General features: G+C 47.6%; 8 protein-coding genes across 8 annotated transcripts; 4 read left to right on the forward strand and 4 right to left on the reverse strand.

Moving 5' to 3' along the window:
• The first annotated feature begins 375 nt into the window (after nt 1-375).
• Nucleotides 376-3,769, forward strand: HD556DRAFT_1405291 (uncharacterized protein). Its single transcript, XM_041303967.1, has 7 exons — nt 376-1,054; nt 1,112-1,149; nt 1,209-1,935; nt 1,992-2,307; nt 2,364-2,417; nt 2,470-3,048; nt 3,102-3,769. Exons 1-7 carry the CDS (start codon nt 539-541, stop codon nt 3,464-3,466), a joined length of 2,595 nt encoding a protein of 864 aa, XP_041155395.1. The 5' UTR covers nt 376-538; the 3' UTR covers nt 3,467-3,769.
• A 73-nt stretch (nt 3,770-3,842) lies between these two features.
• On the forward strand, nt 3,843-6,432 carry HD556DRAFT_913426 (uncharacterized protein). The gene is made up of 5 exons (XM_041312020.1): nt 3,843-4,835; nt 4,887-4,933; nt 4,985-5,963; nt 6,020-6,134; nt 6,186-6,432. Exons 1-5 carry the CDS (start codon nt 4,068-4,070, stop codon nt 6,197-6,199), a joined length of 1,923 nt encoding a protein of 640 aa, XP_041155396.1. The 5' UTR covers nt 3,843-4,067; the 3' UTR covers nt 6,200-6,432.
• Nucleotides 6,433-8,658: 2,226 nt separating this feature from the next.
• On the reverse strand, nt 8,659-10,540 carry HD556DRAFT_1405312 (chorismate mutase). Its single transcript, XM_041303968.1, has 5 exons — nt 9,837-10,540; nt 9,757-9,778; nt 9,418-9,707; nt 9,084-9,367; nt 8,659-9,031 (listed from the first exon to the last, which is right to left on the reverse strand). Exons 1-5 carry the CDS (start codon nt 10,060-10,062, stop codon nt 8,966-8,968), a joined length of 888 nt encoding a protein of 295 aa, XP_041155397.1. The 5' UTR covers nt 10,063-10,540; the 3' UTR covers nt 8,659-8,965.
• A 484-nt stretch (nt 10,541-11,024) lies between these two features.
• Nucleotides 11,025-12,279, reverse strand: HD556DRAFT_913577 (uncharacterized protein). Its single transcript, XM_041312021.1, has 4 exons — nt 12,151-12,279; nt 11,599-12,101; nt 11,390-11,529; nt 11,025-11,334 (listed from the first exon to the last, which is right to left on the reverse strand). The coding sequence occupies exons 2-4, from the start codon at nt 12,008-12,010 to the stop codon at nt 11,257-11,259; spliced, it is 630 nt and encodes a 209-aa protein (XP_041155398.1). The 5' UTR covers nt 12,011-12,101; nt 12,151-12,279; the 3' UTR covers nt 11,025-11,256.
• Nucleotides 12,280-12,329: 50 nt separating this feature from the next.
• HD556DRAFT_913598 (uncharacterized protein) lies at nt 12,330-13,452 on the forward strand. Its single transcript, XM_041312022.1, has 4 exons — nt 12,330-12,810; nt 12,866-12,973; nt 13,023-13,114; nt 13,171-13,452. Exons 1-4 carry the CDS (start codon nt 12,397-12,399, stop codon nt 13,196-13,198), a joined length of 642 nt encoding a protein of 213 aa, XP_041155399.1. The 5' UTR covers nt 12,330-12,396; the 3' UTR covers nt 13,199-13,452.
• A 787-nt stretch (nt 13,453-14,239) lies between these two features.
• HD556DRAFT_1448103 (uncharacterized protein) lies at nt 14,240-16,942 on the reverse strand (the record flags this gene model as incomplete). Its single annotated transcript, XM_041307377.1, has 8 exons — nt 14,240-14,267; nt 14,320-14,634; nt 14,685-14,975; nt 15,029-15,322; nt 15,376-16,459; nt 16,511-16,644; nt 16,697-16,841; nt 16,903-16,942. 8 exons carry the CDS (start codon nt 16,940-16,942, stop codon nt 14,240-14,242), a joined length of 2,331 nt encoding a protein of 776 aa, XP_041155400.1.
• Nucleotides 16,943-18,763: 1,821 nt separating this feature from the next.
• Nucleotides 18,764-19,650, reverse strand: HD556DRAFT_1405340 (uncharacterized protein). The gene is made up of 2 exons (XM_041303969.1): nt 18,886-19,650; nt 18,764-18,824 (listed from the first exon to the last, which is right to left on the reverse strand). Exon 1 carries the CDS (start codon nt 19,245-19,247, stop codon nt 18,996-18,998), a length of 252 nt encoding a protein of 83 aa, XP_041155401.1. The 5' UTR covers nt 19,248-19,650; the 3' UTR covers nt 18,764-18,824; nt 18,886-18,995.
• A 1,793-nt stretch (nt 19,651-21,443) lies between these two features.
• Nucleotides 21,444-23,772, forward strand: HD556DRAFT_1312239 (uncharacterized protein; the record flags this gene model as incomplete). The annotated part of the gene is made up of 16 exons (XM_041300628.1): nt 21,444-21,484; nt 21,540-21,600; nt 21,650-21,688; nt 21,742-21,756; nt 21,853-22,166; nt 22,208-22,229; nt 22,287-22,364; nt 22,398-22,508; nt 22,558-22,614; nt 22,664-22,730; nt 22,778-22,798; nt 22,857-22,958; nt 23,005-23,054; nt 23,102-23,237; nt 23,294-23,343; nt 23,392-23,772. The coding sequence occupies 16 exons, from the start codon at nt 21,444-21,446 to the stop codon at nt 23,770-23,772; spliced, it is 1,545 nt and encodes a 514-aa protein (XP_041155402.1).
• Between the last annotated feature and the right edge of the window lie 670 nt (nt 23,773-24,442).

Below are 24,442 nucleotides of genomic sequence, written 5' to 3' on the forward strand. Positions count from 1 at the left end.
GATCGGATACCTACTTTACATATCGTTGCTACGCTCTTTTCTTGGTGAGCGTCTTTTTTGAATGGGCTCTCTCACGTTCTGTTGACGAGAAATGAAGTCTAGATGCGAATGTTGTTTCGGAATCACCCTCTTTTCCGTGGCTGAGCCATATCCGCCGTACCCTATTTCCTTGTTTCAATCCTGATGCTGAGATAATCTAGTTTAATTTTCTCAGCTGCAGATTATGTTATGTTGATTTATTTCTATGATATACTCGTTTGCTTGTTCAGATCCTTGAACCTGAAATAATAATTGAATATTTCAACAAAAACGGAAATAAATGATTCAAATTTACAAGGATTCAATTCAAGTCGGAGGAATAAACTTGGCTGTAATGAACCCGATTGGTTCGGTGCATGTAGATTTCAGGCTCGGCTCCGTTAGCTTCCCTCTTTTCTGGAATTTCGGTGTTTATCATCCCCGCGCTTGCCTCACCTCGCGGGCAAACCCTCGCTCTGTCTCCCCCGAACGGACATTCGATTCGTCCGTCATACTCACGATGCCGCTCGTCGTCGACAATGGCGAACAACGCATCACGAACGACGACGACGACCGTATCCCAATCCCTCCTTCCGTTCAGTCCGTCCCAGGGGCCACTCATTCGTATTCTTCTAATGGTCTTGTCCCCGGAACAGTTGGCAACGGCCATGATCCTCACTCCAATGGCTTAAACGACTTCAGTGGCTATACAGTTATGGTCGCTGGTCAGCGTACCGGCAAGACTTCATTTCTACGTCTTCTCTTGGACACCAGTGAAATATCCTCAGCTGCCACCAAGGACCAGCTCGCCTCCGTCGCAAAGTTTGTACAGGGTTCCAGCGGTCATACATCCCACATACGCACCGCATCCATCAATATCGACCATGATATTGACCAAAATAGTACACCTCAGGTCCTTACTCTCACGCTCGTGGATACACCTTCTTTGACCTTCGAGGACGAAGCTTCCACCGAGCGGGCTATTCATGAGATACTCAGGCATGTCGAATCCAGATTCGCTGATGGCATCGAGGATGTACGTTTTACCCAGATTCCTTTCCTACATTATATTGAACCCCATTTTTCGGTGCAGGAGTGGAGATCCCCAGCGGGTGACAACAACATCCATTTGTGCGTTGCTGACATGGGCGCTTAGTCACCGCGTCACTGTGAACTGACCCACGGACCAGGTGTATATACTTCTTGGATCCCGACGTGATTGTTCCGCCTTCTGTGCCAGGACCTCCTGCTCCCCTGGTCACTCGTACTCGGGGCAGTAGCTTCTCTGTCACAGAGCCGGAGCCCGTCATCCTCGAGCCCCCTGTCACCAACAATCCGCTCCTATGCCGCCCTTCCCTTCCTCTTAGCGAAATTAACACCATCAGGCGGCTTTCTGCTAGAGTCAATGTGCTCCCTGTAATTGCTCGTGCAGACACGCTTACCAACGACCGCCTTGCGGCCGTCAAAATGGCTGTCCGCCGAGATCTCGCGGAAGCCGGCATTGGCTTCGGAATCTTCGATATGGACTCTCATGCGCAGTACCAGCACCGTAAAGATGCGGCTGAATCTGCGCACCCTGTAAAGGGTGAAATGGTGAATGGTTACAGTGGGCATGCAAATAAGTCTTCGCCGCATGGACACCCTTCGCCTCCGAATTCTCCAGCAGTGGCGTCTCTCAAACTCCCATATGCTCTTATCTCACCCGATATCTACTCGCATAGTGATGGCGTAGCGAGAGTGCCCCTATCACGTCACGAGCTTGTACAGCAATATGCTCCTTTGGTTCTTCGTCACACCGCTTCTAAACTGACGCGTGGCAAATTTATCAGAAGCTATCGGTGGGGATCTATGGACGTTCTAGATCCTGTTCATAGTGACTTCATGCCGCTGCGCACTGCTATATTTCATCACATGGAGGTAGGCATTTCAGGTGCCCGACTTTTGATGTCCCATTAAAATTAACCTCGGCCTAGACGTTGCAGAAATACACTCGAGAATATCTTTTTGAAAAGTTTAGAAACGAATACTTGCTTCAGCACCATTCTGCTAACCACCAGCTTCACCCCCATGCCATACAACAAGCAGTCCCGCGTACTTCTGTACCTCTTACGCATGCTCCTCGGCCTGTTTTGACTATTGAGACTCAGCCTGGCCATGGCTCTGTTCGACATCCCCCTCTTCCCATGACCCGCGACATTCCTCCTGGGGCGGATTTGCGTGGGCCACCACTTTCCCGTCCGATGACAGAAGGTACTTCTTCACAGCTTCAAGGCAAGACAGCGTCTGGGAGTAAGTCTATGCATGGGCTCCTGACTCAGATAATTTGTGCTTATTCTGAACAATAGGATCTTCCAAGCAGAGGACTAAGAAGATTACAGTGGCATGCAATTTTTGTCGATGTATGTAGACTCCGCCCTCCCTTGCGGATTCAATACTCAGGACGCTCTCTAGCCCGAAAACTCAAATGTGACGGGGGACGCCCTGCTTGTAGCCAATGTGTCAAGCGGTCCAACCTTTGCGATTATATGCCACAAAATAGCAAACGGCGCCCTCTCAACCGTCCACCTAAGGAGGATAGTGAGTCTGAGATGAGTGGCGAAGACCGATCCGAAGACAACGATCCTTCGGTATCTCCCGAGATCGTTTCCCAGCCACTATCTCGCAGGAGCTCCAACGTCGTTGATAAGCGGCCAATACTAGATGGCTTCTCGGCCATCGCTGGCCCATCAGAGCCCCGCGAAGGTCTTCATAGCATGCCCCCCAGGCCTAAGTCTGGCATAACTACAGGAAGTTCGGGAGTCTCCGACGGACGGACATTGTTCAAAGACAATGAGTTACCCCATATTGCAACTCTGTCGCTACCCGAGAACTCCCCTGCAGCTGCGATGAGTGCTCCCCCGCTCCCGCCTATTAGACCAGCATCAGAGCAACAGGCTGCTCAGCGAAAACGTGCATCCACTGTTCCTGGGAGGAGCAATCGTCCCGCCGCTAGCACTGGTCCGAAAGTGGTAGCATGCAACTTCTGTAGAGGTTGGTTCGTTGAGCATCGTGTTATTATGGACTGATTCAAGCATCCTATGTAGCGAGGAAGACGAAGTGCGACGGAGCGCATCCAGCCTGTTCCAGCTGTGCGCGAAGGTCCCTCCCATGTAACTACAATCACGATTCCAGCACCAACGGCGTGAATAAAAAGGGGACTCGACGTGCCTCTACCTCCAAGGCAAATCCCCCTCAAGCACACCTTTCTTCCGTGCAGTCACCTCCCTCCCACTCCCCTCCTTCTTCAACGGTTGTCGGCGACTCTCGTTATTCTGCCGGGAAGTCCTCTGAGGACAACCAAGGAGAGCCCATGGATGTCGATCTGAAGAGAAAGATGGACGACATGGAGCCTTCGCATATTCAAAAGAGAATGAGGGTGGATGAAACCAGCGGGGACGTTATACCCTGAGCATCATTCATTGATCACCCCTCATCATCACTCCCCTTGACCAAACTGGGTGTAAACTGTAGAATTAACTCGCATATGCACTGTCCCTTGGGAAGCTTGGAAACTGTCGTTGAACGTTATGTTTTTTGGGTTATCTCCAAGTGTTCTTGTCTTGTTTTGTGCATGGACCGCGATTGCACTGTATTTTTTCTCCTTTGCTATTCTCGTTTCGGGCGCCAATGTTTTCTCTTCGATATAGCTATCGTCGACCATTGTATGTATGTCAATTTAAGTTGGGGAATTAAACTCAAGCTCAAGTTTGGATAAACGTTTGGAACTCGTTGTGCTATTGCCATTGGTGGGAATTCTAAGGGCCTGATAGCCTATCAACCAGCGCGGGGTTGCCATGGGCTTGTGATTCTGTCGAAATATGTATTTGACTTATCCTTAACACCAAAATTGCCGTTGAAACGGGAGCCCAGTTGCCTCCCGTGGCCTGTAGACCTTTCTCTTTGGCTGTAAACTGGCATTGCTATATCCTACACGTTCTTTATTCTACCAGTGTTCATACCCGTCCCACACTGTCTCACTCTCACTATTCTTCCATTTCCTGTATCTCATCATGTTTTCTTTTCGCCGAAGGCCCAGAACTTCAAACTCCACGGGGTCACCACTGAAAAGCTCTCCCTCTTTGCCTGAGCTGCATTCTCAAGGCATTCCATGGCCGGAAAACTTAGTAGATGTCACGGTAATACATGAAGGTCCCCTTCCAGAGCCCGAACGTTATCCCCAGCAAGGTGCGGTCAAAAGCTCTGTATCCTGCTCCGATCGTGCCCCCATTCCATTCCATAAACCATTTCGGTTAATTGCAGGACAACCGGCGGAAAATGGCAGCAAGATTTCGTCTATGTATATGTCTCACCCCCCGTCTGCGTTCGGTAATTGGAGATCTTCCACCGTTCCTGTCTTGTCGCCACGGCGATCTCACCGTAAAAACCGTGCATCACCTGCGTTCAACCTCATGGTATGTTACCACATTGATCTCCCAAAATTGATTGAACTACGACGCGTCGACCAGGTCGTAGGAGCAAGAGGCACAGGAAAGACTTCGTTCTTGCGTTTACTTCTCGAAACTGCAGATATATCGCCAAATGCGACAGAAGACCAGCGTGTGGGCTTGGATCGGTTTTTGAATGGTTCTCTGAAGCATACACAGCAAATTAACACGGCTTGTGTTGAGATTTGCGAGTCGCGGTATGACCGAGTGCTTCTGACCGTCATTGATACCCCCGGGCTGGATTTCAGCGACGGACACGAGTTGCGGGTTGAACGCCAGGTCAGTGGGATGATCAAGTATCTTGACGCGCAATTTGCAGATACGATGAATGAGGTATATCACGCAATCTTGTTCTTTCGAAGCTGTTACTTAATAAATATATAGGAGTCTAAAGTTGTCCGTCAAAGCAAAGGAGATCAACATGTTCACTTGTAAGAATTTTGTCATGTCAACAATTATTGATTCAAATGTTCTGGATCTAGGTGTATCTTTATGGTTGATCCCTCGTCTATTTTGTCACCGTCACCTCGCATCCAATCCCCTATGTCGGGCAGAGCCCGGTCAGATACCACGGTTTCTCGTACTACCGTCGGAGATATCCAAGAAGCCATTTATAATCAAGAATATTCCAGAGACTTCGCAATGTCCCCCGCTGAGCTTCGCGTGATCCGTCGTCTTTCGGCACGGGTGAACGTGCTTCCTGTTATTGCACATGCGGACTCACTTACAGATGACACGTTGTCGCTCGTCAAAGCTGCTATTCACAGGGATCTAGAATCAGCTGGCCTAGACTTTGGGGTGTTCTCCACACCCAAGCCGAAAACGGACTCCCCCGTACCGGTGTCACTCTCGGACGATAAAGCTGCCACAACGTTGCCGCAAGAAGTAAACGGTCACCGTGAGAACGGCGACGTCCACCAAAATGGCAGCTCTTACGTTGCAAATGATAGTGAAAACCAGGGACGCCCCTCACGTCCAGTGATTACACTGAAAGGGACGCGGCTTTCCCGTTCTCGTTCTCGCTCTCGTCGTGACCTATGTGCCGTAGCTCAAGACGAAAGAGAACCCTACTATCCCGATGGCGCCGAAGAAGATAGCGTAGCAAATATTCGTTTCTCAGCTCATGTTGTCTCCCAAACAAATCTCTCAACGTTACTTCCCTTCGCGCTTATCACTCCAGAACAGGCAACTACCCCGCGTATCAGATGGCCGCAGCCAGCTTCCCCTGAATCTAACTTTTGTGCGCGGGAAGACGTGACAGGACCCTCTACCCCTGTGGCAGAAACACCAATCTCTCTCGATAGTCCTACCGTCCGCAAATCCGTGTTTTTTCAATGTCCCCCGCAGGATCTCAGGGGCGTGTTCACTCGGAAGTTCAGATGGGGGACTATTGACGTTCTCAACCCTGGCCACTGCGACTTCGCCGCCCTCCGAACAGCGATTCTATTGACCCATCTCAAGGTAAATAGTTTGATGATATATTGTATACACTGGTGATCCTAAAAAACACTCCCCAGGTTCTCAAGGTACATACTCGGGAAGTTCTGTACGAAAAGTACCGAACGGAGAAACTCTTGGCTAGGCGCGCAACCAGGAACATAGGCCCCGAGGAAGCGAAGCGTCTGTTGGAAGGTACGCCACCTGTTTGCGAATTACGGTCTTTGTGACTCATTCTGTCCCTAGATCTTGGCTTGTAATTCCGTCAATTTATTCCTATTTACGAGTTCTATCAAGATCTCTCTTGTACTCCCTAGTTTTTGATTACTTCCTCTGGATCAGTTATATATTGTATGTCATCGTTCATACTATGGATCTATTTTTTTGCACTCCCTCTCACAATTGGGAATATCACATTGGGCTTCCCCCGCACTTTTGGATTCATCTACGCTCTTTTTAAATACCCTGCTTTTGAACCCCTCTTTGAAATTGATTGTAATCTGGTACAGGGCCCCTCAAAGGTTTTTGAGACTCGAACTCAGTGGGAGATAGAAGCACGGACGAAACGAGCTCCGGGGAGAGCCCTGTGATATCAATATGGAGCCGATACATAACACAACGGGACAACAATGCAACAATATAAGTCAAATTTGGCCAATCACGATTGAAGGGGATGGGAAGGGCGTAACGCAGTACGTCAACGGACAGTAGCAATTACGAGTATGGTCAATACAGCGACCGTAGAAGAGCAAATTGGACTTCAATTCTATGATGATGATCAAACTCAGTGGGTTCTTGCGGCGAGAATCTTGCGGACGTAGCAATCCCGGATAACTGTAAGTTTCCGAGCACCAAATAGCCAGTCGCCAATGCGCTGGCGCAGCGGCAGTATCCGTACATAATTAATTTAGCAGGCCACCAGCCCTCTCCAACCCTTTCTGCGATCCCACCCCAGAAATGACACAAACTTGCCACAGGACCAAGGCCTAAACTGTATGTGATGATATACAGGCAGAACTTGAACACGCTCGCCCAAAACGGAGAGGCACAGGCACTCCATGTAAACTTTTTAAGTGACATAGCTAAAATAATTATATTAATAATTATAAGCCATTTGGGGTACTACCACCAGCGATGAGAGCTGACATAAGCTTCCTCTGGATAACTCAGATCGTCAACGATCACGCAGCTTTGACGCAGCTCCCACTGTTTCACTGATTCAAAGGAGCTGTACTATGTCTTTATGGTTCCTTTTCTATCCATAATATTATTGGTGAAACAACTGGTAGCAGATATACAATCGCTCTAGATCACAAGGATCGCACGTTCTTCTCCAGTGACGCCGGTCTGGGTGCCTTTGTCCTCATTTCTCGTCGAGGGTCGATAGCCATTGCATTCTTGATCATTCCAAAATTGCAATAGATATGGATCCAGAACATCCATGCCAGCTCAGGACTGTTGAACTTGGTAACTTCCCGTCCACACGTTCGATGGCCTTATGGATTTTCTCAGCGGATTTGAAGGATGGGACTACATCCGTGGCAGAGCCCGCTATCCCTCCCGAATTGCTATTCTTGACATCTGTGAGTACCACCCGCCGCAGACGGAACGTGGGACGGGTGCTACAGGTGGTGGGTAATTGGTTCCACCCACACGGATACGCGTCGGAGGGCTTGCTGAATTTGCGTATCTCCAGGTATCCACGGGTAGTTGGTACCCCAAATAGCAAATTATTTTTGGCCGAGCCGAACTTGGCACTATTTATTGAACGAATCCCTACCCGACGTCGAAATCCGTCGAAATCACGCTCGCGGAGGTATGAATAGGTACGAACATCTCATGCCCCGCAGCGCTGTAATATGATGCTCACTTCATAAACTTTCAGGTGAATATTTATTAAAGTTTACAGCGAGCCGCGGCCACTATCATACTAAGTTCTCGATGTTTCCAATTCGTTGTGCACGGTCCGATTCTGATGTGTAAAATCTATGTTCGCATCTATCTTTCATACATGTACCTCGACTATCATTCATTGGATTTGTCTCAATGGTGAGGAAGCGTTTTATTTCATCATCGGGCATGTCTTCTGAATCGGCACCCGGCTGCGGGTTACCAGCTATGCATCCACCCCGTCGTAAACTAACAGCGTTTCCGATCTTTGTTCCACAATCTTCCAAAAAGAAGCGACGAGCCAAAGCGGAAAGGTGACGAGAGCATAATATTAATGGTATTTCACTGTGTGTCTTCCTTGAAGTTGTCATTTTAAATTCTAGTGGCATCGAAAGCATGCTGTTCCGCAGTTTACGCTCGCGTCCTGACCTGATTGAAATAGAGCCTGATTGACTCGGATAGTGGTCGCAGATATTGTGTGGCACTACTCATATCCTCGCAAGTCCGAGTCCTATCTGCAATTTCGCACAATGTATTTGTCACCCGTAGATTCACCCACACCCGCCTCGACACTGACCAATATGGATACAGGTAGGCCTTCAGAGTCTACCCACGAATTAGGCCCTGGGTACGGATGCCACTCCATTGCACCCATGTCACCCCCTAAGATTCTGATGGCATCAAGAATCAAGTACTTGAGCCCGAAATATTCGGACAGTCTAACAAAGCGATGTCGCGTTAGTGGTTGTCTTCGTGCGCCTGTTGCGAAGGCCATGCCACGTAGTAAGGACCATGTAATATCCGTCAGCACTGCTCACACTTAGCACTACCTGCTGCTGCGGCATCCACCAATGAACAGGTTTCTCTTCTCGAAATAACCTCAGATCTCCACCTCGTCATTTCCAGTTAAGATCCACAAAAAACCCACGACCAGATGTCCAATCCCAAAGGTGGTGGAATACCACAAGATAAATACGCATGTCGGCAGGAAGCGACAACAACCCTAGATATACATAACCGATAGAAAAACAAAAACAAAGAATATTGTGATTATGTATGGTAGTACCTCAAGGTAGGCAGGCGGGTCATTCGGCGTAAGTAAGTTGGGTTCATAAAGCCAACCATGCGATTCGTTACTATGCAGTGAGAGCATCGATCTCTTCCTGTGACAACCCATCCAATCTGTGCAATAGATAATCGACCTGGTAAAATACATTAAGTCGAGGATCCACCTGGATACAAAGAAACGCGTACCTCGACCTCTTTTGTTAGAGGGATGATATAGCTTTCGTACAACTCCACCACACCATCAACATCAATTTTTGCACTACCATTCAAATGAGAGTTGATTATAGCGTCACCATCGGCGCTGAATTCTTGTGCGTATATGGCAGCTTTCTTGCGTAAACGCTGAAGCAGCTTGCGCTCTACCTCCGGTTTCGTAATCAACGCCTCGAGTGCGGCTCGGTTAGGCGTTAGGATGTGGGGGATGAAGGCAGCGGGGTTTGCAATGAATTTTGATTCAGAAACGAATTTTCCTGCAGTCAGAAAGATTAGAAGGATATCGGGCTCGATAGAAGTGACTGACCATAGTGCACGCGTTTACTAATTGCCTGCAGAACTTCAACGTCTATTGTAGCTGCGCTGCCGTAATTACCATCGTCCTCGTATTCTTCATCTCCAATAATCCCATTTGAGCGCTTAATCGCTGCTAGGGCCAGAGTTGCCCGCCTTGTTATCCGCGGAACAATGGAACGAGTGTAGAAGGACAGAATTGATGGATTTGCATTGATAGTGTTTGAATATAGTATTTTGGGGAAAGCCAGGGGTAACAGTACTGGGGCAGGGAGATTGGACGTGAAAGGGTATTCATCTGGGCTATTATGACGTTAAACCGCAAACTAGATCTGATTGTAAGAAGATATACCTTGTATATCTACGAGCTCTAGCTGTGTAGTGATGGGACTTAGCACATTGCCTATGTTTAGCATTGGTCAAAATACGAACCATGGAAAGTTTCAATCTCTTTCAAGAACCACTCGAGCCAACTTCCATCAAATTCCATATCCCTCAGTTCCTCAAAGGAGCCACGTATGTAGATTCGGGGGTTGTGAGCGAACTGCGCCCGCTCTATCAAATCAAATATGATGGTATCTTCAAGGCGGACCAAAATTTGACGGATCCGCTCAAGAGACAAAGGATCTTTCTCTAGCATGAAATTTTGGGACAACATGGTGAGAGATGGGTGTTCGGGTAAGAGGAGGGTTGTGGGTGCGGTGGATGCGGAAGGCTGCCGAGACGTGGTACGGTTTTAAGTATGACTCGGATGAAACGGGTTACTTCCACGCTAAGAACACAGATTTCCGTTGTCAGACTAAACTAACCGCACTGGGGGGTTTCTAGACATGCTACGTGCTCTCTAGTCTACTTATATTAAAAAGTGATCAAAGCGCTGAATATTGGATCAACAACCCTCTCAGATGATGTTTCGACCGTGGATTTATTAGTACGGCATCGTCTCTGCACGGAGACGCCATCATTCTCTTTCGGTTCTGAAACGGCCGAAAAGGGTCCCGCCATCTTAGCGTTCCTCTTGCCCTAGCTAACAGACTCTTATCCTAGGAGACGGGTGACTGCAGCAGGTGCTAAGAATGTGGTCTGCTTCGCGACGCTCTGCTAGATGCTAAGCGTGGCGCTTATCTAAGCCCAACTACTTATAATATTTGTTACAAATTGTCTTCAAAAGTAATCACGCCACGTCCAAATTACTTTACTACACATACAAACCCACATAACTAAGTAACGTTACTACTCTGGAAACCCTCGAGCCCCAAGGTGTCACTAACCGAGGCCGAGTAACGAGATGTAGTGGTATTACCGCGGCGACCGGACGGGCTGCCAATGAACAAGCTTGCTTGTAAGGTCATATGTACATAGTACGTTGACCCAGAACACGAGACCATATATACTAGATCACTTATACCTAAACCATGTAGGCAGGTGACTCGCGAAAACAATAAAGGAAGTTTCACATTACTTAGCTGGGATAAGCTCAGAACTATGCGGCTAGGTACGTGGGTGCTCCCCGCATTCTTGATATTACCTAATACTATTACCCCGTCGTCCCTAGTTGTTGTAAATCCGGCAGCCGATCTACTACCCCAATCCTTTACTCCAACCAATGAAACCGGTTAGGATGTTCGGAACTGTAATCGGTCGTTTCCATGATTATGTACGGCACATGATATCCTGAATGGCGCTTGCAAACTAAAGGCGTGTTTTGCCACCTCAAGTTGCACGTCTTCGGTGCCAAGCCCTTGAACGTGCTGCCACGTATGCAGCACGTGCCTGCGCCTTGGGGATATGTTGTACCGATCAGTTTGCGAAGATCAAAAACAAAGTAGGAGCTGAGAGGCGATTCAACGGATCAGTGGCTGTTGGAGTTGCACGATTTAGTGATAGAGTCCGACGGAGATGGAGTCACCGGGAAGCAACTTGTTTTACTCTGTTGAATGGTGCTAGGCCTCAATAAACCGTGCATCGGTTTCAGACAGACCCACGCGGCACTTTCGCCCTTTGGTATTTTGCACACTGCACTGCGCAATCACAGTGCCTGATTCCCACTCCTCCGAGCCGTCACTTGATTCTTGATGTGAGTTGTCAACTTCGTCATAGCATGTGTCATTGTGCCGACCCTGAACTGCGTCCCGCAGGGTGTATGGGCATTGGGTGAGCACTTGTCACAGGGAATAAACCATGTGAAACCTACAACGGGAAGGTTCATGATTATAACGGGAATGAGCGAAGGGCTGCCCAGCGCCAGAGACACTGCAGAACATAGCGGTGATAGCTGAATGGTTAACATCCAGAAATACATCAGACGCCAAGAACATATACGGACGCAGATAGTAGTGGAGTGTAGTATTATCATTCATTGCCGAGCAAGATGAATGCCCGTGGTAGAAACTGAGTAGAAACGCAAACTGCGCTTTGATGTTCTGATATCGGCGCTCCGCTCCCATCAAAGAGGCCCAGTCTGGACTCTGCAATGACCGAAGCGGGAAGCAATGTGCTTCTTCTATTAGTGCACCAATATTCATGTCGCGACGCACCGCCCGGATCTTAAACATCACTGTCTTGATTAATAGAACACGGTATAACTTAGACCAGGATATCCACATGGATTTACAAGGACGGCTCAGATGTGGAGACGGACTGGACTACGGAGTCATGCATCATGTATGGACCCAAACACCTGGGCTGTTACTGCTCCTGTCATGATCTCAGCAACGTATATATATGATAGTCGGGGCGGGCCTACCTTTGGTGCTATGATGACAATTGAAATTGGTGTCTTCGATCCTGTCTAGCTAAGAACTTGTATAACGGAACATATACTTTTGAGAGTCGCCTTTAATGTACATGTTCGGAATTGGTTTGGACGAGAGCCTGTTACCATAAACGATGAAGAATTTTCATTGGCCAATGAACTCCTCGTGGATTACGTAAACGCGTCTGAACTACACTCTCCTTTTCTCCAACTCATCTTTCCGGCAGAAATACGAGAATGGGATTCATGCTGCCGTCCCCAATAAACCCAAGAGAGCACGCTCGCGCTCTCATGTCTCAGAAAGAGAACATCGAGGCCGAACTCGACGCGCAGTTTTCTATCCTTAAAGTCAATAATGTTGATATGACCACACCCCTGGTTGATCGGGAAGGTTTTCCTCGGGCAGATGTCGACGTATACGCAATCCGGCATGCCCGCAGACGCATCAATGAGCTGCGAAACGATTACAAAGCTGTCATGAATGAGATTGAGACAGCTCTCCAGGCGGTATACGATCCATCTACAGTTGGATCATTACCCGCCGCATCTGAGGAGGTCGCGCAGCATACGAGTTTGACGGATAGCCCGGAATCGCTACTTGCTTTTGCAAGAGTGGATGGTGTAGCTCCAAGTAGCCCCGCAGCAGAAGCAGTACGTCGGTATGAAGCTTGCTTCAAGGACGATATCGACAGGGTTTTACTTACAGGGACTTCGACGAGAAGATCTGATATTGAAATTTGGATCTCTCGTGCGATCATCATTTACAGCAAATTCTTTGCAACCGCTGGCTGATCTAGTATCTGTTAATGAAAATGTTGGTTCAGGTTACTTTTCCCGCACCGCCTATCTTTAACATTCTTTAGCGCGAGATTCAGGTCATCATATCAAGGTCTGAGGAAACTATGTCGTTGAAACTCACTCCGCGTAAGGGCTGGGGTGGGCGTGGCATGCTAGGGTACGATATATTTGGTCGTCTGCTCGACATGAAGTAATGCTCATCAACTTGAACAGGTGCCATATTGTCCCTCACGAATCCTAGCCATCATCAACACTCTTTTGACTCGGAGACCACACAGATTTCTTCCATTCATCATAGCTTTGTATATGTAATTATGCGCACACTGTCAAAGATCATTCGGTCATCACTCGAGCCCTTGGCAATGCAAACGATACGTTACGGAATACCGACTGTTCCGGGATCGACACCTCGGTGCGGGATTCCAATGTTGAACGCGCTGGGCCCATATGAGGTGTTCGAGCAATTTCAAAGATATTACTTTCAAATCTTTCATATCGGACCATTTGTCATCGATCCCAGTGATGCAAACATGTCAATCGATTACGCAAAGAGAGCAACCCTAGTAGAGGAAGTACGGATAGGAAGAGATGTTCAGCCAAAGTGAAGCTCTCTTCCCATACCCACTTTCTTTATTGATGTGTCCCGATTCCCATGCATTCGCGCCCGGTCATGGCTTTTCACAGCTGGCAAAGCCCTGAAAATGGCCTGATCCAGATTGTTGGGCTGTAACTTTTATACATAATCAAAGCCACAGCGAACAGAACAAGGCTAAGCACTGTGGTGAGCGTTCAGCGACTGAATGCCGATTTGGTATCCCAATGAATGAATCTCGAGTTTGCAGTTTCGGTTTTTTGAAACATCTGCGGTGCGATATGTAACCACGATGTTCGCATGGACGAATTTGGTATGAATTTTAGAGAAAACACCATACTTGAATCCGTGTCGATGGACATAATGTACCCTTGCTTTGGGAGAGACCAGATCACTGGTGTATGTGCTTCGAATTCTCTCGTACACGCCACATCAACTCCTACATGGCCCATCTATGAAACCAGCAATGTCAATCCAAGCAACGTTGAAGACCATGCGCGAGCAGTCATCGCTGGCTCTATTAGGTGGACACTGGATGGTCGTTTGCATCGGTACTACTGCCAGTTCTGGCACCTATGCCGAGGACGCAGAAATTAAGGATAGTTCAGTATTGGTGCAGCGTAAAGAATTACAACATTTTGGTATCAAAATAAACAAACGAAGAAAAGAAATCGAAGCAAGAAACACAACTCATTCTACACCGAATCCTTCTGTTTCCCTGTAAAAAAAATCAGCGAACGTCTCCAGGATTGGACACAAAGCAAACGCACTCGATGGCATACGTCAATTTTTTTTCGAGGCTCTCGTAATCTTCGTAAGGAGGCAACTCGATCCTATTGAAACACGTATGGCTCCTCGGGAGTTGTGATGGATCGCCAGACTTATCGATGGTGAATCTCCGCGGCCCATCCGAACCCTGTAAATCTTTGAAGCCATTGACAGGCACCCTGGAAGTACCCGTCGCAAACTGGAGTAAGCGCGACTTGCGTTCCGGGGGCCAGCTACGGATGCATTGCCAGAACCACTCGATGACTTTGTCCGTCTTTTCGTATCCGCGGTAATCAGTGTATTGGATCCAGTCATCGCTGTAACGCATTATTAGCGTGATAAAACATGAGCATGATAAGATACGTACGTGTCAATCTCGGACATCCCCCCTATGAGAAGCTCGAGTTCTCGCTCGTCAAAGAGTTCAATCAGATCTCGAGGTATGATCTCCTGGAAGCCGAGCATGAAGGCTTGGGATTGTTCCCGGACTCTTGTCTTAGTACGGTATTCCACAACCGCTTCAACATACTCCTTCTTGTTATCTTCGGTGACGGGTATATCAGCTCCTCCAGGCTTCAGCTCGACTTCCACAATTTCGCCAAAGCGGTCTTCTGTAGAAGTGAACGTTTCGTCCAAGATATCGGTGATATCATTTTCCCTAAGTCAATTGTTGAGCGACTCGACTTAGCAGCGATGAGAACAAAAACATACAACATCCAGACTAGACTACGGTGAAGGTCAGCATCGACGCCTTCGAGATCAGCCAATGTTGACTTTTTCCCAAGGATGATCTTGTAGAAACTGGGTACGAAGTAGGCATCAAGAAACCGCCTATGGAATATGGCAAGCCCAAGACATCGCCCGATGAATTTGAAGTATGTGAGATGCTCAGGATTGATGCCCGACATCCAGTTCATCTGAAGGGTGTAATTGTCGTGTGCGGAATATTGGAACAAGCCATAGGATGGGTCGAAGATCTCATGAGACACCAGGAAGAACCACTCCCTATCGCAGTATTAGAACAAGGTCGCCTCAACCAGTGAAAGTGAAATTCATACCTCGAGACACCTCCATAATCCAAGCCATCTTCTCCTTCGAACTTGATCACGAGCCTCCTCTTCAACTCATTTCCGCTCATTCTCATGACAGCGGCGAAGCTGTCATCCAAGACTCGGCTTCGCCGCAGCTTCAATTCGCATTTGCCCTCCTTCAGGTTCATCGCGGGTTGACTGCGGAAGTAGATCACCTTCCTTCTGTAATCACGCTTGTACTGAGGGGCATTAGAATCCAGATTCGAGGGTAATCTTGGATCATCCCAGGTCGTGGTGCGGGTGTTGTGATCAACAAAGTACACTCTGCCAGTGGAGGTGAGGCGCATCTCCCAGCCTGATGGAAGAGGACCAATATTCGCATTCGCGTTCGTGGACGCAGAGATAGCGGAAGGAGCGACCTGTACCGTACGAGGGTCTATCCATGTCGTAAGGCGTGTATGATGGTCAACAAAGTAGGGGCGTCCTTCTGGCGTCCGACGCTCTTCCCATCCTGCCGGTAGGGGGACATCTACATAACCACCGCTGCTGCGGGTGGGATTCTGAACGTGCGGCTGCGTCACGGAGATTGATGGAGCACGAGCAGAAGATGATGTAGAAGGTGCGGCTGTGGGCCGTACCCATGTGGTCAACCTTCTATTGTGGTCAACGTAATAGACTCGACCGCTTTGTTCGTCAAGACGACGCTCCCATCCTCGAGGGAGGGGTGCTTCGTCTTCATCGTCTACACTGGTACTAGTGGTAGATTGTCCCGTGCTAGAAGGCTCACGTTCAATACCCATAGGAGGTCTGGTTAGTGTTACTGCACTATCTGACGAGGTTCGGGACTCCGAGTTGGAAGTTGAACCTTGGCGATTATGAAGGAGACCGAGAGATGGGACACGGGGAAGAGCGGGTACCCTTGTTGAGGACTCGGGGCGAAGCATGGGTGTGCTCTGACGGGAACGCAAAGACCGGTTTGCTGATACACTAGGTGATAGATTGCTTTGCGCAGCATCTGACGGAGTGTTCGGCGGAAGCGAGAACGAAAACATCAACTTCCCGTAAACAGATGTTCCAGTAGATGAGGGGCAAAGGTCGTGAGTTATAAGCCCTGGAGCAGGTCGTGTTAGCTGGAAGTATCGAAGTTAAAGATTATGAGTACTGTAACTGTTGGCCGTGTGCTCTATCGCCTCTTGGCCGGTAAGCTTTGCAAGCCCAAGGAAACCTTGATCTCGCTTTCTGAATCTCTTTTGGTCGAATATCTGGATTATGATAGTGGAAGATGGTCGAACGGTGCTACGAAACACGTTTAATACTGATAGCAGCGAGAAAACTCAAAGAAACCCACATATCAAAGTGCTGGTTCCAAGTCGGGCTCAAACTCCTCTTCACCGGGCTGGTGGTGTATGTCTGATCGGTATCGACAGAGACGACAGCGAATGGGTCTGGGAGACTGAAGACCTCTCGCTTCACAAGGGAGTTGGCGGCAAGGACTGGGCGTGCGCAGACTCGGATGAGCAGTTGTGGCGGTACAAATAATCATGCATTACCCACCAGTGATTCGGATGGTCTGTGTTTGCTGTTCGTTCGACATCTAGAGCAGCCACCAGGGGTGCTCGTCAGTAGTTGTGGCTGGAGGTGTAGGAAATGCCAGGATGGTGAGTGAAAGGAGAAAGAGTCTCTCGCAAGTTGAGGTTGAGCGGATTATTCTTGAGCGCTATGCTGTGGAGATGGCAATGACCATGAATAAGGCGACGACGACTCGAAATTAGATTAATTTACACGGATATAGCAGTCCTGACCAATATTTGAAGAAGGTATAACAGATATAATTTTATGGACGAGGATGGTGAGCGACTGGAGCAACACAAGACCAGCTGCGGCAAAGTCAGGCAGAAAACAAATTATAAGTACCAAGGGTAACACGAAATCATTGCAAGGGCGTAACATGCTGTAACTTGCTCGTAAACTTCTTGTTTCATTACGTCCAACCTTACGGAGCCTCATCACACTGATTCACACAAACTACTTTAAATCATACACATAGTATGATATCTACAGGCTCATCGCGACGCACGTTGCCAACATCCCACAGATTTTCTTTAGACAAAATCATGATGTTAAGCTATCGCACGGCCCCACGAACTTTAAATTCCACAATACCTCATGGATCAAAGCATAGCTTCCTTTCGAATCCAAACCCAAAACGCTTTGCGAATGCGAAGATAGCGCGGGAAGATGGCACGTATCTGGCTGGTAGGGGGAAAATACTAGGTGCACCGACTTGGAAGATCCCTTGAAATGGTAGGTTGGGCATCATGAGTCATTCCCTCCCCAATTATATTCACGTAACACTGCTACTAGTAGCCAAACGAAGATGTTACTTACGTGCAGGTTGATACCGTGGCATTGTCAAGATATTCTCAAAGACAACAGGTGTAAGCACCACTGGATTCTTCGGTAATTCGGTAATTACGATCCTTCTGAAACGCTTTTAGTCGGAATAAGATGCAGTCCGGATTGAAGTGTTGCCGTTCTGCGACTTCTGGGAACTTCACCCTTGGTGATGACCGGTGAGATGTAGACTTTACGTCGAGCCCTTTTGATTGACTTCATTAAGTTTGACATGGGAAATACACCAACAAGGTCGAAGATACTCCGAGCCTACTCGTCATCGCGACACCGGAAGGGCAGACAGATTATCTTTTCGTTAGGAAGGAAGGTTGTCACTGACATATATTGCTCGTCATCCCGTGTGAATGGCCGCCGAATGGTGGGTGGAAAATCATAGCTTCCTAAACTATTTTGCAGGCACAAGGCCTGTCTCAAGACCGATCGGCACTTCCAAGCGAAGTGTGAAATTCAATGCGGTTAACAGCGATTGTTAACCAGCAGTAATTACTAGGCAGGCCTAGCGGAGCAACAGAAAGGAAAATGAGGCGAGGGATGAAATTTAAGGAAGCGGAGGCGAAAAAATGTGGGCGCGAATGTAGACTTTGGCCGGTGCGTGTCTATAATATTAATCCTGTTGGCAGGCAGAAGCAGGCGGGTTGGCAGTATGCCCAAGTGCCGGTACTTGCACATCGGGGAGAACGTATCAAATGGCCATGATAGGAGCCAAGCCTAAGTCTAGGGCTAGTCTTCGGGCGGAGTTTGAATACTGCTCGTGATCTCATCGGTTTAAAATTGCGTTCATGTCATGCTGTGTTAACTGCTGCGTGTTCTCCTCTACTGTTTTTTTTGCTCACTACTATGGCAACTTCTGCTCCATTTCACGGTCTTCAAAATGGAAGCACAGCAAGAATTTTTGGCAATACGATGGTTGATTGTAAATTTCAAATTCTCATTAGCGGAAGAGATCAGGAAAGTCTCATAGAATGAAACATGGTGCACTCGAACAACTAGAGTTTGGGCCTTAATATTTAATGGTAAGAACTTCGGGGCTCCATTGATTTCGCCATTCCTGCTTTGACTAACTGCTGTAAGTCCTAGTATTATCTATTAAAAGCCTGAAAAACAAATAGTTGATAAACTAACCATAGCCTGAAGCGCAGCTCAGTTCCAAGTTGCCGTGTACTGCAAATTCTCAGCAACACTGTTACAACAACACAATGAATTGATCCAAGAGAGTTGACAGACACTCAGTCTCATACCTGTGATCCCTGGAGGCGCTTTGTCCCAGTCACCACAACAGGACTCTTCGAGGCAATACCTTTGGCCAATTGCACAGTCACGACACCATCCTTCCCGCCTTGAACAACCTTAGAAACAAGACCGAGTTTCTCTGCTTCGTCGCTCGAGAATGCCCGTGCAGTATATGCGAGTATGTGAGCTAATGATCGATTCCCCGTAATCTTCTGTAAATAAGCTAGCGTTCCGTCGTCAGCTGCCAGCCCCATATCGACTTCCTATACGCAGTAGCCTTCATCAGACAAACAACTGAATAGCCATGTGATTAACGAGCTTTGATCGAGAACTTCGCATCTGATGCTGCATGTCGGACGTAACACGCGGAGATGATGTCTATTCCCAAACCAATCACGATCCCATGCACTGCTGCTATGGGCATAGCTCGGGAGCTGCTACAGCGTGTTGGATGTTCAGGATGTCGTCACAGATAAGAAATGCGCGACGTGCAGGATCCATGACATCGCCGCAATACCTGCTTAACTCTGAAAATTGGGTCAGTGACGAAGCTGAGCCTGCCATAGAATTTTTTTTATTTGGCCATCTACGCTCACATAAACTTACCTCGATGGTTCGACTATGAAGGAAAGAAACAAGGAGTGTGAGGCAAGCTCGCAAACTATCTGGCAATAGGTACGCATAATGATAGTCTACTATAGTAGTATTGGAGCAATATGCGATTTGATTTCCAATTCCGTGAGCACCTAGCAGCAGCAACTCAAAGCTCAGTCTGTTCTTGATATTCGTTTATTCGAAAGTCTTCTTTCGATGGCAATATCATCTGAGTATATTAGCAGATAGATACGTCATCCACAAGTCCTGGCAGTCGTTTACCTTTGGCCACTGTTCGACGGTCTACTGGTGGCAAGGATGAGATTGCGAACAATGCGAAGGGGCATGAAGGGTGGGCCCAAAAGGATGTGGAGGACAAGCACGCACCTTTAGACGCAAGTGTCTTGCCTCATCGCGCTCAGCGCTGAAGCTCTGATCACTTTTCTATCCAACAGCTTTCACGGAAAGATCTCGGGAAGGAAGCGATTCTTCTGCTCACATTATTCCCTGTGTGGAGGTAAGTAGCTCCGCAATGACTTCGAACCTTGAATATTTCAGGGTCACCGCTGCGCTCGGCAAAAGGGATGTTTTGAACGCCTTCTGTGCATTGGCAACACAAATTTAAGTAACTCTGTCGAATATACTATTCCAGTGTACTACAAAGCCTATTTCATGCCTGGAGGTTTATACAATACGAAAAAATGAGCACTAATATGAATAGCATATAAAACGAGAGATTCACCAACAGCTGGCTCCGACGTTGCGAAGTTGATCATGTACAAATCATCCGATGCTATTGACAAGTTAACGTTGTGGAGAGTGAATCGTTGGTCCCGGAACTGGCACGCAAGGAAGATCTTCTGGCAGACTCGGACATTCCATGAGATACTCATGCTGTTGATATAGGTATCAATAAATTCTTACATTGGCGGATACGAAGAAATAAATACATTGAATTTGAATTGCTCCACGAGTTCTAATTTAACACACGAAAGGAACCGTTCGATGGTTCCATTAGTTATCAGGACACTTCAAGATGTGAGCACCAGAGGACACCAGGCACAGGAGAGCAATATCATGTAACTTGAACAGGAACGAGAAGTTACTGGGAGGTGTTGGAAAGCAGGAGGGTATAGCAACACGCGCCAAACCACGGCCACTATGGAGATTAGCCAGAAAGAGACCCAAGAGCTGAGTTTGGGTTAGAACCTTTCGTCGAAGAGCTATACGGTACAGCACGGATCAGTCAACAGCACGCCGCGCCAGTCCAGACTTACCTTTACCTTTCTATCCGCGCTCCATTCACTCGTGCAACGACCGCTTCGGCGGACCGAGTATTTGTATATCTATTATCACTCGCCAGGCCTAGAGACGTATCAGAAACGGCCCCGTGGAGTAGTAGACTCGTGCATAAGCGGGATGGTGATGAGCACCGTGACATGGATATTAAAACTCCGCTCGAACGCAGCCGGCGGCCCCGGACTACTACTTGGTCAGACTTTCAAATTGGCCCCAGAGTCTCAGATCTCAGACGTTGGCCAAATCTCTGCTTTCACACATCGGGCGGGATTTGAGCCCCACTAGGCGCGCGTCGCCAAGCCTGCGGTCGAGACACCCGCAAAATTTATAACTTTCTGGCCTCAATTGACTCGGAAGCCTGCTGCGCCAAACCTGCTCATGATACCACCGGAGTCCGAGGTATGAGATATCTCACAGTTACTTATAGGTAGGATAAGGAACTTCTTGAGGTCACGCGATGATTAGGGCTTGATAGGGCATTTGACTTCGTTTGTTATTGCCTCAGGTGAGAGAGTATTAAAGGAAGATTCAGAGTCTTGAGAAAATTCATTTTTGACATGAGTGAGATCCAGCAGAGAGTCGCCATCATTGGCGCTGGGTAAGTATCACTTTTGATTTGATTCTGTACCAACTGAACATTGGACTACGCGCAGTATTGCCGGGTTAACCCAAGCTATTGCCCTCAAAACCAAACTTAAATTCCACAATTTCACAGTGGGTCCATCCATGCAATGAGTGGTATGCTCGCTGAGTAGTTCAATAGATATATGAGAAAGAGTCTGAAGTTGGTGGAGTGTGGAGGGTACGTGGTTGTCATGCATCAAAGCGTTTTCCTGACATTTTTTGTTTGCACAGGCCAACACATATCCTGTACGTATTATCAATGATCGAAACTGCGACACCGTATCGCTCACCTCGAAGCTTGTTTTAGGGATGCTCATCAGATATCGAAATTCATTGGTACAGTTTATCATCAGACCTTACCCATACTGGAACGCATCACACGGCCTTCAACCGGAAATTCAAGCCTACTGGATTGAACTCTCGAAGAAATACAATCTATATCCACACATCGCATTCAACACAAAAGTATTGTCTGCCGAGTGGGATGATGCCAGACAACAGTACAACATCATCGTGGAAGATGTATCTTCAGGCAAGAGAATGTCGAGCGTAGCTAACGTCGTGATATCTGCCGTTGGTATCTTGCAGGTCCCAAATATTCCATATGAGATCCCTGGAGTTCGCAAGTTTAAGGGGGCATCGTTTCATTCCGCACAGTGACCAGGCTCAATAAATCTGCAAAACAAGCGCGTTGCAGTGATTGGAAATGCCTCCTCCGGGTGAGTCACGACGACTTCTGCGCAGGTAATTGGTAGTGACATACAACAAGAGCACAGTTCGTGCCATCTATATCTGAAGACTTGTCCGTCGAAGTAGTCAACTTCATCCGCACTCCGACCTGGTTTAACACTCGAGTGAGTTTCTTTGTATCATGGTCGATGATTCAGCAACAAAACAAAACATCTAAGCCACGCATTCCATACTCGAACACTGTGAAATGGATATTTGCTAACATCCCCCTGGTAATGCAACTGCACCGAACTTGGATTATGCTCCAGGTCAGGCCTCCTGCACTACAGAATGTTAGCTTGCTGACATTTGTTACAGTATATTGCTCCCCCTCACTTACCCATGGGTGATAGGGCTCTCCAGAAAAAACGTGACGTGAGCAGGGGCCCCGAGACCGGGTATTCGGTCTAACGTTTCTACTTAGGCGATGACGAAATACATCCTCGATAACACACCAGATAGATACCATTCTCATATGATACCTGATCATCGTACGTGTCTGATCAAGGAGATTTATTTATGCTCACATGTTTCGCAGCCCCAGGTTGCAAGCGGACTGGTTCGTCGGCAGTAGTGAAACTGACTCGTTATTCTCTTTCTCTTTTCATTACATGCAGTCGCGAACAGTGGTTTCCTGAAAAGTATCTGTCGTTCTAACGTGACACTGAACTTCGACGGAATCGCCGAGATAGTGGAGAATGGCATCATCACAAACACTGGTGTGTGAGCTGTCAATGGCGTCATCACTTTCCTCATATAATTTAGGTGAAATGTTACTATTTGATATCATTGTATACGCGACCGGATTCACCTGCGTAAGTTGCAATACATAATGGAACATTCCATTCGATGCCAAATGCAGAAACAGGAGTCGTATCCGATGCACGTTCGAGGCTTGAATGGAGCCACTGTCCAAGGCTATTATGAGGCGCATGGTGGCCCTACTGCATACCTCGGGACTGCAATTCCAGACTCACCAAACTTTTACTTGATAATTGGTGGGTTCAGATGCCAGCGTGTCGCCATCAACTGTAGCCTGAGGTAATAATTACAGGACCAAATACTGGAGGACAAACAGCATCGACGTGGACCGCAGAAGTGCAAGTAAGTATACCTTGATTTTTGTATCTTTCTACTCAAGTTTGTCTCAAGATTGCATACGTCCTTCAACTCATAGAGCCGGTCCTTACTGGTTCTGCCTCATCTTTCACCGTCAAAGCCACACCCACAGATACATACAACGCCAAGTTACAAGAACGGCTCTCTCGCTCGGTGCATGTACACTGCTTCTCTTGGAGGCGTACGAACGGTACATGCAAAGTGTTCCATTCGTTTCCTTGGCCTGGGACAGTTTTCTGGTGGTTACTTCGTCGACCAAATTGGGATCATTATACGGCTGTCGACGCCGAGAAATGGGCAAGGGCAAGGCGAAGAAAGGATGTTAAGAGTATTCTGAAATGCGCTGTAGTCTTGACGCTACTGTGGTTATACATCAGCGGCTCTGCTCAGCGGATTTTATATGACATGTGGTGAGTCCATCATTGTTCTCGATGCCTGTCAATTGAACGATCTATATCTTCATGCAAGCGGCTACCATGACTTATAGCTACTTGAGTAAATTTGCCCTCCGTCTTTGAGGCGCCCATAGTCTACGAGACATATCATACTCATGTGATGTAGACGCCTTGTCTTCTGTTTCCTCACGACGAAGATAGGCAATCAGGGACAATATGACGACAACCCGTTAGACCATGTTTGCCGATCATTATGAACAGCTTACTCGGCAGAAGTCAAATTTAACTTTGACAAAGCAGTTAGGTTGGCCTCGTCCACCATCTACGTTTCTGATGGAATCATCTGAAGCAGCCAAGCAATCTTCCAAATGTTCAAACTTTTCCATGGGAACACATCTATGCGGAGTCAATCTTCAACTTAAAATGCCATGTTCAACGGTAAGGCCAAGCAATAGAAATGAAATTTGGAATGATAAATTATGTTTTCTCGCCTTATTCAGCTGCCAATGAATTTGAAGGACCCTGCATTCGCACTAAACAAGAAAACCATCAGGCCCCTAAATAAATCCCTGACGCAGAACTGTCAACATGCGGTCACTAAACGCATTTCCAGCTGCTTCAAGCTATAATACTCTCCAAGCGTTTACTAGACTCATGTGCGACTAGGAACGACTGTATCAACGGAATGC

The sequence above is a fragment of the Suillus plorans genome, assembly GCF_016647745.1.
Source record: "Suillus plorans strain S12 chromosome Unknown HD556scaffold_71, whole genome shotgun sequence".
NCBI classification, from domain to species: domain Eukaryota; kingdom Fungi; phylum Basidiomycota; class Agaricomycetes; order Boletales; family Suillaceae; genus Suillus; species Suillus plorans.